The following is a 12,467-nucleotide window of genomic DNA, read 5'->3' as shown; positions in this document are numbered from 1 at the left end:
TAATTTCCGAGCCTTGGGGCAAAAATGTAATTATGTAAAAGTTTAGGGGCAAAATTGTAATTTTGAAAAAGTTAGAGTCGAGGGCTGTTTTGATGAATGTGAGTATTAAATAAGTTAAATTTACTATTTTAGATCAAGAAGAACGAAACTCGAGGTTAGACAAAGGGAAGAATAAAGTTGAAGACTAAGTTGGTGAATTGGACTATATTTGATACCGATGTAAGTTTACGGTAAATAAATGCAATATTTAAATATTTTTTTATTAATGCTGCTATTTTCCAGCAACTATGAATTTATTTGATGTTGATTCAAGTATAAAATGATAAAGAATTAATATTACAAAGTCCCGTTGATACATAAGGAAAGTACTGGATACAAATGTCATGACATTTGGGTAAAGAGATCCCATGTAAGACCATGTCTGGGACATGGCATTGGCATCCTTAAGATCATGAGAGGTCCCTTGTAAGACCATGTCTGGGACATGGCATGGGCAACAAGACGAGAGGTCCCATGTAAGACCATGTCTGGGACATGGCGTTGGCACCGAGATGAGAGGTCCCCTATAAGACCATGTCTGGGACATGGCATGGGCACCAACATGAGAACATCCCATGTAAGACCATGTCTGGGACATGGCTTTGGCATGTTATTATCAAAAGAGACCCGAGTATCCTTATTATTCCAATGTAGCTCAACGGGCTAATAAACGAATCATGTTTATGAAAGTTCAGTTTAAAGCATAAATGGCAAGCTCAGGTAAGTTATAAGAGTTAAAAACTTATTATACTATCAATTGATGTTCAACGATGCAGCAAGAGATGAGTAAGTTATGCACACAAGTATTCTAAGTAAATAGGCAAGAGAGCTAGTATGAGATTAACTAAAGAGTAAACTAGAGATATAGACATTTGAGTTTAATTATTTGAGTTAAATAATGTTATTTATTTGCTAGTAAACTTACTAAGCTTTATGCTTACTTCTTTTATTTCTCTTTCTCTTATAGTATTGCAAAGCTACTTCAAGGATCCTAAAGAAGTCGGAGATCGTCCACACTATCAACCACAACTGCTCGGTATTTTATGTCGAAACACGTTTGAGTTATGGCATGTATCGGGATTTAGTTATTTTGTATGTTTGTGATTATGATTTTGCTATAGAATGATGTGTAAGTATTTGATGATGAATGGTCATTAAAATGGTTAAGTATGAAGGTGTTTGTTGTTATGAAAGTCTAGGTGATAAATTATGTATGGAAATCATGAAAGGATAAATTTTTGCAAAGAAACAGAATTCAGGCAGCACTGTGACGTGACTTTGAAAAATCACCTAGGGTGGTATAAAATGAATTAGAGGGTGAATGATATATGGAATTAAATCTTGTTGAGTCTATTTTCATAGAAAAATAACGTGTAGAAAAAGGAAATTTATATTTTAAGATATGTGAATTTTAGTAAGATAGGGTCAGAACTGTTTTTGGAGTCCCCTGTTCTGAGTTTAGAAAATTATTAAAAATTTTAAAAAAATGGTTATGAGTTGAAATTTACATGCCTAGATTTCTTAATGAGTCCATTTTCTGTAGAAACAAGTAAGAACTTCATATGAAAATCCTACAGTGAGAAAACTTATTTTTAGTGACAAGAGGTCAGGGCTGTCAGGTGGTGAAATAGGGGAGACTTTAACTAATAAACTGTACTAATTGGTTGAGAAAAAAATTCTAAAAATTTTATGGCAAGTATATATATGATTCTAGTTTCAGGTAAAATTTACGGAGTTAAATTTCAAGTTCCGTAGTTCTAGTTATAATTAATTTAGTAACTGCTGCGCGATTGGACAGCTTTGCTGTAAATAGTGAAATTAAATTGCAAAGTAAATTTTTATGCTCCAAATTAGTAAAGATAAGTTAAGTAATGCCTCGTGCTCGACTCCGGAAATAGTCTCGGGTAAGGGGTGTTACAAAGCTATTGTCGATACATATCATAAACCATGAAAACCAAGACAATATAAGGTCCTAACTATATGTCCTAAATGATTCATATTCAACAATAATAGAAAGCACCATCAATCAGTGAAACACCAAAATCAACTAAAATAGAGGAGCAATATTAAAATAAACTAAATTTAAACAATGAGTTAAGCAAAACTAATCTAAAATTTATGCCAACAAAACAGTCAAAGGATGAAAAAAATAAAAAATCAAAAATAAAAAATAAAAAGGAAACTAAAATTAATAATAATAGCCTAGAGTAATAATAGTATTAAAAAATTAATAAGAATAATAAATAAAATAAACAAAAGAAATGGATGTTTAGGTGTGTTGTTATCGATGATGGCATGAGTGGGTGGTGTCTGACGATGACGCGAAGGAAAATGGAGGGACAACCGATGATGAAGAGGATGATGACACGAGTAACGAAGGAATGAGGGATTGGGTTTAGTTGGGTTGTTCGACGGTTTTGAAGGTGCGAGGGAAAGGTAAAGGGGTGGACGACTAACGAGAAGGACGAGCTACAACAATGATGAGGTTTTGAATGAATTTTGGTTGGGGGAAAAAGGGACGAGTAAGATGGAAGGTGAGGGGGAAATGGTTACCTGTAGGAGTGTGTGATGGAAATGGCAGTGGTTCGGTCGGCGTAGAAGAGCAACGGTATTGTGTGTGAGGAAGAAATGGTACAGAAATGGGATAAATTGTGGTAAAAGGTTTAAACAAAATACAAAGGGGAATGAAAGGGTTAGGGTTTCAGATTTAAAAAGAATGCATGATAATGTGTTTGGCTTGTGTTGGGCCACATGGCCATGTCATGCAACTGTGTATACCTATGAGGCTATGTGAGTCTTAAAAAAATTAAAAATTTCTCCAGTGTTCACACGGTCTATGACACATCCGTGTGTCTAGGCCGTGTACCCCACATGACTATGTCATCAGGCCGTGTGTCGTGACCTAGATCATGTGGTGTCGTCGTTCATTTCTCTCACGACCGTGTATAGGGGCATGTGGGTCACACAGCCGTGTCGACAGCCTGCGTGACTTCACTTAGACCTTGTGTGTCCAATAAAATTTAAAAATTGGCTTTAGTATTCACACGATCGATGACACGCTCGTGTGTCTAGGCCGTGTGTATTTATTCCACCTGTGTGGGCGTATTGTTCGCTTCTCCCACGGTCGTGTATAAGGGCGTGTGTGTCACACGACTATGTTGCCAGGTTGTGTGACTCTCTTGGGTAATGTGGCTCCTAAATTTTCATTCTTCGTGTGCATATGAGTGTGTGCCATGCCGTGTAGGCCATACGACCGTGCCTCTAGGCCGTGTGGTCTATCCCAAGCCATGCAGTTTATTTTTGAAGTTAAGAAAAATAAATAAAAAATAAATGTAAGTAAATAAGAAACTAAGTATGCAATATGTAAGTAAATAAGAAACTAAGTATGCAATCAAAATTAAATGAAATAAAAAAACAACACTCGGGTTGCCTCCCGAGAAGTGCTTATTTGGAGTCTAATCTTGAATTTCTCTTTCACACGCACGGTTAATTCATATTTTGGAGCCAGAGCTCCTCTATCTTGTCTTCAATATCACCACCAAGATAAAGTTTGAGTCGATGACTACCTTGAATGTGTCGTATTCAAGACGTATTCCCTCTATTGGGCCATATGGAAAGAAATTAATTTTGACTTCCTAGGTTCTAAGTGGTTTAGATCTGTCCTAAATTGATTAATTAGATATTTAGAATAATTTTCAAGCAATGAAAACAAGATCAAATCAAGAAATTTAAGTTTCGACTTAACTAGTCGAAATTTTCGATTTAAGATGAGCTAGATTGGAACTATTTTTTTTTTGTTGTGTTTGTGGCTGTTAATGACTTGTATGTATTGTGCGTTTTATGTATGAGATGTCTTGGATTCATTGGAGCCCTCTACGAGCAAGGTGAAGCTTGTTTAAACTTTCGGCTAGCAAGCGAAAGCAAGACCGGTGAGTGTTTTAGAGTCGTTGCTGGTATGCACGATTCATTATGTTAATCGAGAGCTTAGGTTATCCTAAACACCTACCCTAAGTTACGAGAGTAAGCTTCCTTACTTCCTTTGCTATGCTTTTGCGAAAAAAATGTCGAATGAGATTAAGTGTGATGTTGATGTGTCAAAACAATATGTGATACAGGTTAAATTCAAGATATGATATATAATTTACTGGTTAAATGCACATACATGAGATCTAATGTGTTTGTGGCTCTTTGAGCATTGTACTATTACTTGTAAGTGCCTTAATTGTGAATATGGTAAGCATGCTATGTGAATGTCTTATGAATGTGATTATGTTGGTTGTGAACAAACTAAATACGCATAATCAATAAATAAATATGTGTAATTGTGAATATTTTGGCCTTGTCATATCTTGAAACCATTGGATATAGTTGACGTGCGATAGGATTGTGAGTACTCACCTTTGTGTTTTGTGATCGAGCGATTGAGGCCCTGGGACAAGATGGAGAAATAAGAGAATGTTGAGTTATGCTCCATTCAACGAGACATGTTTGATATGTTGGAGAGTGTTTAGCTTAATGCTACAAAATTAGCTAAGATTTACCAATCAGATTAAAATGATTCTTTCTTTAATTTTCTTAAAAAGATTTCAGAATTGAAAATCACTTTTTTACTTGCTGTTACATGTATGTTCGTATGTTTTGGATGTGAAATATCGATTGTGCCCCTATCTTTTAATTCCAGTAAAATACGTTAGGAAAGCATGCAACTAGGTTCTAAACATTTGCCTATGATTATGTATGAGCTATTATGCATGCATGAGACTTTCGCTGATGGTTAAACAGGCAAATGAACAATTAATTCTATATGAAAAATGTTGTGTTGTATTTTAGGTCACTTCGGTGACTAATGTGTTGTGTCAGATTCGGGTCGGACCATCTTAACCGATTTTGGGGCATCACAAGAGTTGAATTTTCATTTAAAACTACTATTTAAAGAAGACCCAACCAATTTGAAGTCATAGATTTCCAATCCACGATGCAAGGAGATCATTAGTGTAATACCCAATTTTTGCCCAGGCCCGATAAATATAAAAAATCAAATATTAATATTAAAAGTCCAAAGTTCATATTACAAAATAAAAAAACAATAAATTAAAGCCCAAAATAAATAAACCCATTACACTAGCCCAAACCCTAACCCAAAACCTAAATTTAATTTAGCCCACTAGCCTAAATACCCCTAGCCCAATAAGCCCAACCTAAACTAAAAACAGAACCAAAAACCCTAGCAGTATCCAGATCCTAGCGCCGCAGCAGCCAAGCCCTCCCCCGCGCGTGCTGCGCCTCTGCGCGCGTGCCCCCCTCCGAGCTACCCCTAGCCCAATAAGCCCAACCTAAACTAAAAACAGAACCAAAAACCCTAGCAGTATCCAGATCCTAGCCAAGCAGCAGCCTAAGCCCTCCCTCGCAGCGCCTACTGTGTAAGCGTGCCCCCTCCGAGCTTGTACCTGCACAGCAAAAATGGCAACAAACAACACAGGCAAGGAAAAAAGTAAGAAAATAAAAAATCGCAAATCAATGTCAGCAGATAACAGAATATATTTCTATTTTCTTGTTTCATTTCGGCTATAAAAAGCCATTGAAAATTTGTAAGGAAAAAAATTCGAAAATCAATAAAAAAACAAGTATTTCACAACATCAGTCAAAGAAAAGAAAAATAAAATAGAGATTAAAGGTAGCAATTTATTTTCTTTGTTTCTTCTTTTCTTCGATTCAATTTATTTATTTATTTTTGTACAGAAAGTAAAGGAAAAAAAAGGAAATTACCTTTGCCTTCAAATCCGTGCGAGAAAGAGCCAAAAAGCCTTTTGGGGTGAGGTTCCAACCATTGTTCATGGTGGAATCGCGGCGGATGCGCGGCGGCTGGGGTTGGGTTTCAAAACCCTAGTAGAGGAGAATAAAAGGGGATAAGTTTTTTGGGTCAAATGGTAGAAAATGATTTTTTTAAAAATAAAATGTTGTTTTTATAATAAGTCTGAAACGACGCCGTTTAGAGCCTAATTCAGTGGCCCTAAAATGGCGCCGTATAAGGCATGATCCGCACGGTGACCTGACTCGAAGCAAGGATCCACGCGTTTTGATTAATGAGTTATTTACAACCCTAGTCCCTACGTTTTTTATGGTTTGGCAATTAAGCTTATTTTATTTCTAATTTTGGCCCTTAAATTTTATTTTGATTTCATTTTAGCCTCGCGTAAAGTGCTGCGTTTTGGAGGATAGGGATATTTTCCTCTTTAGTCCCTCCTTGTTATTCGCGCACTCAATTCGGTCCTTTTTATTTTATTTATTTTTAGATTTGCCCCAAACGTTTGCTTTAGGCTTAATTTAATCCTTTTTGTTATATGTTTTTTATTTTATAATATATTTTTAATTCACTTTTGATAAACTACTATATTTTTATATGAAAATATTTTATATAATATAATACTATTATATATATATGCATATAATTTATATTAAATTATGTTTACTTTATATATATATTATTGATTTCATATTATAATTATTATAAACTATAAGTTTTCTTTTAAATTATATATATATATTTTAAAAACTATTTTATATACATAATTTATATTAAGTTATTTTCATTATACATACGTACATACATAATATATTGTTGATTTTGTATTACTATATATCTTTTAGCTATCTTTATATATATATATATATATATATATATATATATATGGTTTATTTCCTTAAAAAACTCTATTTTATTATAATTTGTTTATTTCAACTTTTTGTATATATTATTGTATATATATTACCATTTATATTATTATTATTATGTTTTTCAATTAATATGTAATACTTATTTAGGTTAACATATATATTGTTTTGTATATTACATATTTTGATTTCATACTTGTACAGTATTTACTTTAAAATTTATTTTTATACTCCTATTTCATATAGCATTTATTTTTTTAACTCTATTTTTGGAGTTTTAAAAAAAAATTCTCATATGTATATTGTACAGCCCAATTTCAGCCCGGGCCCATACAGCAGACCTAAACCAAAGCCCAAATCCTAACCCAATAACCTTAGGCCCAATAACAGTTACCGGCCCAAAACCTAAACAAATTTCAGCAAAAAAATAAAAAAACCCTAGCTACCGCCTGGCGCCGCGCCCTCTGCCGTCACCCACGTGCCTCCATAGCGTGTTTGTCGCCCGAGGTCTGCCACCGTTTGTCAGCCTTGCACCAATACAGCAAGTTGACTTCGCCCGAACTTGCAAACAAAAGACAAAAACAGAAGCAAGAAAAAGGCGAAGATAGCAGAAACAAACAGCAGCAAAAAGTAAATATGTAAACGGCTATAAGAGCCGAATCAAACAAAATGTAAAAGGGGGGCTGAACTTGATTACGGGGTTTAGGGGATTTTTCTGAGTTTTTTCTTCTCTTTCGGCAAAACCCGAACACTGTAAAAGGGGGATTCTCGTTTTTTTCTTTCTTTTGTAACATTTCACAAAACCAAGAAATATAAAAATCGAAGGTGATTTTCGTTTTGCATTTCTTTTCTTTTTTATCTCCTCTTTTACTGTTGTCTATTTTATTTTTATTTTTTTCGAAAAAACAGTTTACATTTACAAAAAAGAAAAAATATAAAGAGAAAGAGCAAAAAATAACACCTTTTCTGAATTTTCCTACCACTGTATGCGGTGGTAACATGGCATGCTTCTGGCGTTGGTGGCCTAAGCTTGGCCAGATTTTGGGGAGAAGAAAGGGGGGAGAGAGAAAATTTTCAGATTTTTTTCTGAAAAGAGGGGGAAATAAAATTTTTTGGAAAATTTTTGAAATATATAGGAGTGTGAAACGGCGCCGTTTTGGCCCATCTCCCAAACGCCCAAAACGACGCCGTTTTGTCTTGGATGGGCCGACCCGCCCCGAACCGCTAAGGATCCGCGTGTTTCTGGATAAAAGGGGTTATTTTCGCTCCGGGTCCTTCCGATTTTGAGGCTGTTTACGATTGGGTCCTATTTTGTTTTTATTTTTCAATTCTGCCACAAAATTTCAGTTTTCTCTCGATTTGGTCCTCAGAGAAGCTGTGCGTTTTAGAGGAGAAGGGAAATTTTCCCTTCCAGCCCCTCTATGTTATTTGCACATTCAAATCAATCCCTCCTTTTTTTATTATTTTGATTTTGCCCTGTATTGTTTGCTTTTATCTCGATTTAGCCCCTTTTTAGCATTTTTATTATTTTCTTCATGTATTGTCATCTTTCATTATTTATTATTATTATTATTATTATTATTATTATTATTATTATTATTATTATTACTTATATTATTGCTACTTATCATATTATTATATAATAGCTTAAGTATACATACACGTATACCTTTTTCTTTATAATTTATTTAATATATAAATACTTTTATCTACTTTAATCTATATGAGTAGTTGCATAGTTTCATATTTGATTTTCCATATGTATACGCATCACCATATACCTTTTGATTTTTGTATGGTTACATGCATGTCTTTTAGGATATATATATATATATATATATATATATATATACTCACTTGTCTTGTTATATATTTATATTATTACTTGCTTATTTACATTTTATATTTCTGAACTTTATTATACATATGTGCATAGATGTTTTCATTTGTTTTGTCTTTGTCTTTATTTTTATTCTCATTTTACAATTTTATTTATTTTCATTGGAGTTATTATTGTCTTATTTGATTTATTCCCATCATTATTTCTATGAAATGTTTTAGCCCTAGTTATTTATTATTTCATGTATAATCGTTTTATCATCTTTTATTTATTTACCATTTTGTTGTGGTTGTTCCTATTATTTACGATTCACATCATCGTATTCATATTTATTTAGTTACGCATATTAATATCGTATCTTATTTCTACTATTTCGTGTTAAATTATTTCGTTCAATAAATGAAATATGACTTTTGAATAAAGCCTCGTGTTTAGATTCGAGAAGGTCGTACCCTAACTTACTGGGTTTCGATTTTCACAATAAATCTAAATACGAGAATCTTTTCAAACTCAAATTTTCAATGATCTCGGGATTTATAAAATATCGTATCCTAACTTACTGGTTGTGATCTCATTCTTAAACCTGAGATGACTAAAATGTCTTTTAAATGAGTAAAATTTTGGTTTTTTTTACGTATCGGGAATTCGAGACATTGTGTCCTAACTTACTGGATATGATGTTTTCTTTCTCAATTAACGTGGAACGTGCCCCTATTCCCAAAATTTTCAACATTTTAATACAAGGATCGTATTTTTAAATCTCTTTAAAGTTTTCAGTTTTTCGACACGAAGACATTAAGTAATCAACTAGGTACCAATTTTGGGCGTATCGAGGGTGCTAATCCTTCCTCTTACGTAACCGACTCCCGAGCTCGTTTTTCTGAATTTCGTAGACCAAACTTGTTGTTTTAATAAAATCAAACCATTTATTAAAAACGACCACTTTTCGAGGTGATCCAATCACACCTCATAAAAAAGATTGGTGGCGACTCCCGTTTTATTTTTCAAAACCCAAGTCGACCCAGTTTTCATCCAAAAAATGGTGTCAACATATATATTATTTGTTTTAAATTTATTTTAACATATGGTTTATCGATTGTAATTTTCCTTCTTTCATGCAATTTGTTTTTAGTTATTTTAAAACTTGCACAATTTCATGTGTGTTAATTTGCTTGGTGCCTTGATTGACTTTTAATTCATTAACCTTTGAATGTTAGCATAATATATGATGTGAGACTATTGCTATATATATGTATACCTTAATTTGCTCTTTTGCATTTACATTGTTATTTATATTCCTGCTATGTATTATTATGCCATGCATACAATTACACTTTTATTTCTCGTCATTGTATCGTGAGCCAAATTGCAATGTATGTGATCATTATTAAATTTTTTTTCTTTATGTCAAGCTAATCAACTAAATACGTTTTGAGTCGGCTTTATAATGTGTTTCGAAGTTTCGAGAAATCGTACCCTAACTTACGGGGTCTCGGTTTTCTTGTTAAATCGAAATGACCTTTTTATTTTCAAAAACATATGTTTTTAATAAAATTAAAAGCAAGCTACATGTCGTCTTTGGAACTTCGAGGTATCGTACTCTAACTTACGGGGTTTCGATTTTCTCGTCGAACTAAAACGGCTAAACATTTCTTATTTTTCAAAATCGCTAAATTTCAATAAAGTTTTTGAAGGTTAGCTTATTCTTGAGAATTCAAATGTTGCATCCTAACTTACGGGGTACGACATTTTGTTGCCTCGAGGCGAGAAAGCCTTTTACACACGTTCAAATTTATCCAAACGTTGTTTTTTTTCCTTAAAAAATATATAGTATTAATAAAAGGGGAATCATTTTAATTAATATTGGATTTTCATCATTCGATTATTAGACATCGATTGATCAATTAGGTACCAATTTTGGGCGTTTCGAGGGTGCTAACCCTTCCTCGTACGTAACTGACTCCCGAATCCGTTTTCTTTCTAAAACTCGTAGACCAAAGTCATTTTCAAAGGTGATCCGGTCACACTTAAAAAAAAAAATCGGTGGCGACTCCCAATTTTTATTTTTTAAGTCGACGCTAATTTTTGTTTTAAAAAAGGTGGTTTCGACAATTAGTAAAGTGTGGGAATAATCATTGGTAGGTTAACTAGCTTATTATTAACATGTAAAATCAAAATAACTGGTTCTTCCTTGAGGATTTGGAATTAGAAATTTTTTGGTAATATAAAGGAGGGAAGACGCTTAAAGAATAAACCTATTTTGGTTTGAAGTAGCTTGGAGATGAAAGATGATAGAAAAAAAAAAGAAAAAGAAAAAGAGTTGCGTGATCAACTTAACTTGGAAGAGGAATATGTCTAATTGCATTGGATGTAGAAATCTAGGATCCAACGAAAAACATACACATGACCGTAATACATGGTTTTTCCATGCAATGATAAAAAGGAGAAGGGCATGGAACCACGTTATGGGCGCTAATATTGGTTAAGGGTGTTTGCTATATCGTGCTTGTATGTTAGTATGTAACCCTTTTATGATAGGATGAATTTAAATTTGAATATATAACTTTTTTTTTATTAGAAAAAAGGTGTTTTAAGTTGATTAAGGATTAGAATTGTTTTAAGACGAATGCTAGTTAAGGGAGAGGTTTAATTAGATGAACTGATCAAGAATTGCTACGGAATGCATGTATATGATCTCTGATCAGTGTGATCAACGTTATTCGTTGATCACAACCGTTGAATCAATCGATCATACACTGAAGTTGGATCCAGGAGATAACAATGGACCAAGTCAAAAAGTTCAAAACAACGTGGGACTGTATCTGGTCATTAACTGTCGAACCCCACTAATCAAACCCCACGCAAACTAACATAACTGCCATCTCCCACTTTCGCTTCCCTTATAAACTTGAAACAAGTCTTTGATTTCTCACCCTTTCTCCATCTACTCCCTCAAATTCTACAACATTTCAAGCTTCTTGATAAAAAAAAATGTCTTCTTTTTCACTTCAAAATCTCTTCAAATTCGCATTGTTTTCTGTGGTTTTCATCTCCATGGCCACCCTCGCAATTGCTTCTTTTCAGTTCAGAGTTGGTGGGGAGGGAGGATGGACTAAACCAACTGGAAATGAACCTGAAACTTACAACGAATGGGCGTCCAGGAACCGGTTTCACGTTGGAGATTCTCTTTGTAAGTTTACATACATACATTTATAGATATATAATTTTGCTTATGTTTGCTTGTATGTTATTAGATTTCAGGTACAGCAATGACTCAGTGTTGGTGGTGAACCATACAAGCTACACTAACTGCAGTGTTTCGAACCCAATCCTTAAGTTCAAAGATGGGGATACGGTTTTCGAGTTCGATAGGTACGGGTTTTTCTACTTCATCAGCGGGGAGCGAGGTCACTGTAAAGCTGGTCAGAAACTGATCATTCGAGTAATGGTGCACCCTGCGATGAGCTCTCCTCAGCCGGCGCAGTCGCCCATGGAAGATGGCGGATCCAACGACGATGGGGATGGTTGGGATTCGATTTGGGGACCCCCACCGCGCAATTCCACCATCAAGCAGGCGGTTGCATCGTATTTCATGACGGCTCTGGGGGGAATGCTGGTTATCATGTATTTGCTCATGTAGTTATTAATATTGTTGGTTTCATTTGATAGTCTTAAAAAAAAAAAAAAAACTATTTGTGCTTTTCTGTTGTTTTTAGACTGTTTATGTCGTAATTTGCTAAAAGTTTACTTCTTTTGCTTTCATTAGTACCCTTTCTGGTAAGTTTATATATGTTGAGCAAGGTTTGTGTAGAATATAAGTTTTATTTCGAAAAGAAATTCTCTATGGAATAATGTAGAGAGGAGTGGTTAAAAATTGCCATGAAATTCCAGTTACACTGAGCTTTGAGTTATAACG

At 34.1% G+C, this 12,467-nt stretch overlaps 1 protein-coding gene across 1 annotated transcript; it reads left to right on the top strand.

Moving 5' to 3' along the window:
- The first annotated feature begins 11,497 nt into the window (after positions 1 to 11,497).
- On the top strand, positions 11,498 to 12,353 carry LOC105781970 (mavicyanin). The gene is made up of 2 exons (XM_012606479.2): positions 11,498 to 11,741; positions 11,806 to 12,353. Exons 1-2 carry the CDS (start codon positions 11,543 to 11,545, stop codon positions 12,189 to 12,191), a joined length of 585 nt encoding a protein of 194 aa, XP_012461933.2. The 5' UTR covers positions 11,498 to 11,542; the 3' UTR covers positions 12,192 to 12,353.
- The last annotated feature ends 114 nt before the right edge of the window (positions 12,354 to 12,467 follow it).

This window comes from Gossypium raimondii, chromosome 13, assembly GCF_025698545.1.
Source record: "Gossypium raimondii isolate GPD5lz chromosome 13, ASM2569854v1, whole genome shotgun sequence".
Taxonomy (NCBI): domain Eukaryota; kingdom Viridiplantae; phylum Streptophyta; class Magnoliopsida; order Malvales; family Malvaceae; genus Gossypium; species Gossypium raimondii.
Note: the sequence above shows the minus strand (reverse complement) of the source record. Positions and strands in the feature narration are given on the sequence as shown.

Bases quoted from the DNA above. Each gene is read 5' to 3' on its own strand.
- LOC105781970 (XM_012606479.2), top strand. From the start codon at position 11,543: ATGTCTTCTTTTTCACTTCAAAATCTCTTCAAATTCGCATTGTTTTCT. The intron at 11,742-11,805 runs GTAAGTTTACAT...GTATGTTATTAG, and splicing joins TCACGTTGGAGATTCTCTTT to ATTTCAGGTACAGCAATGAC.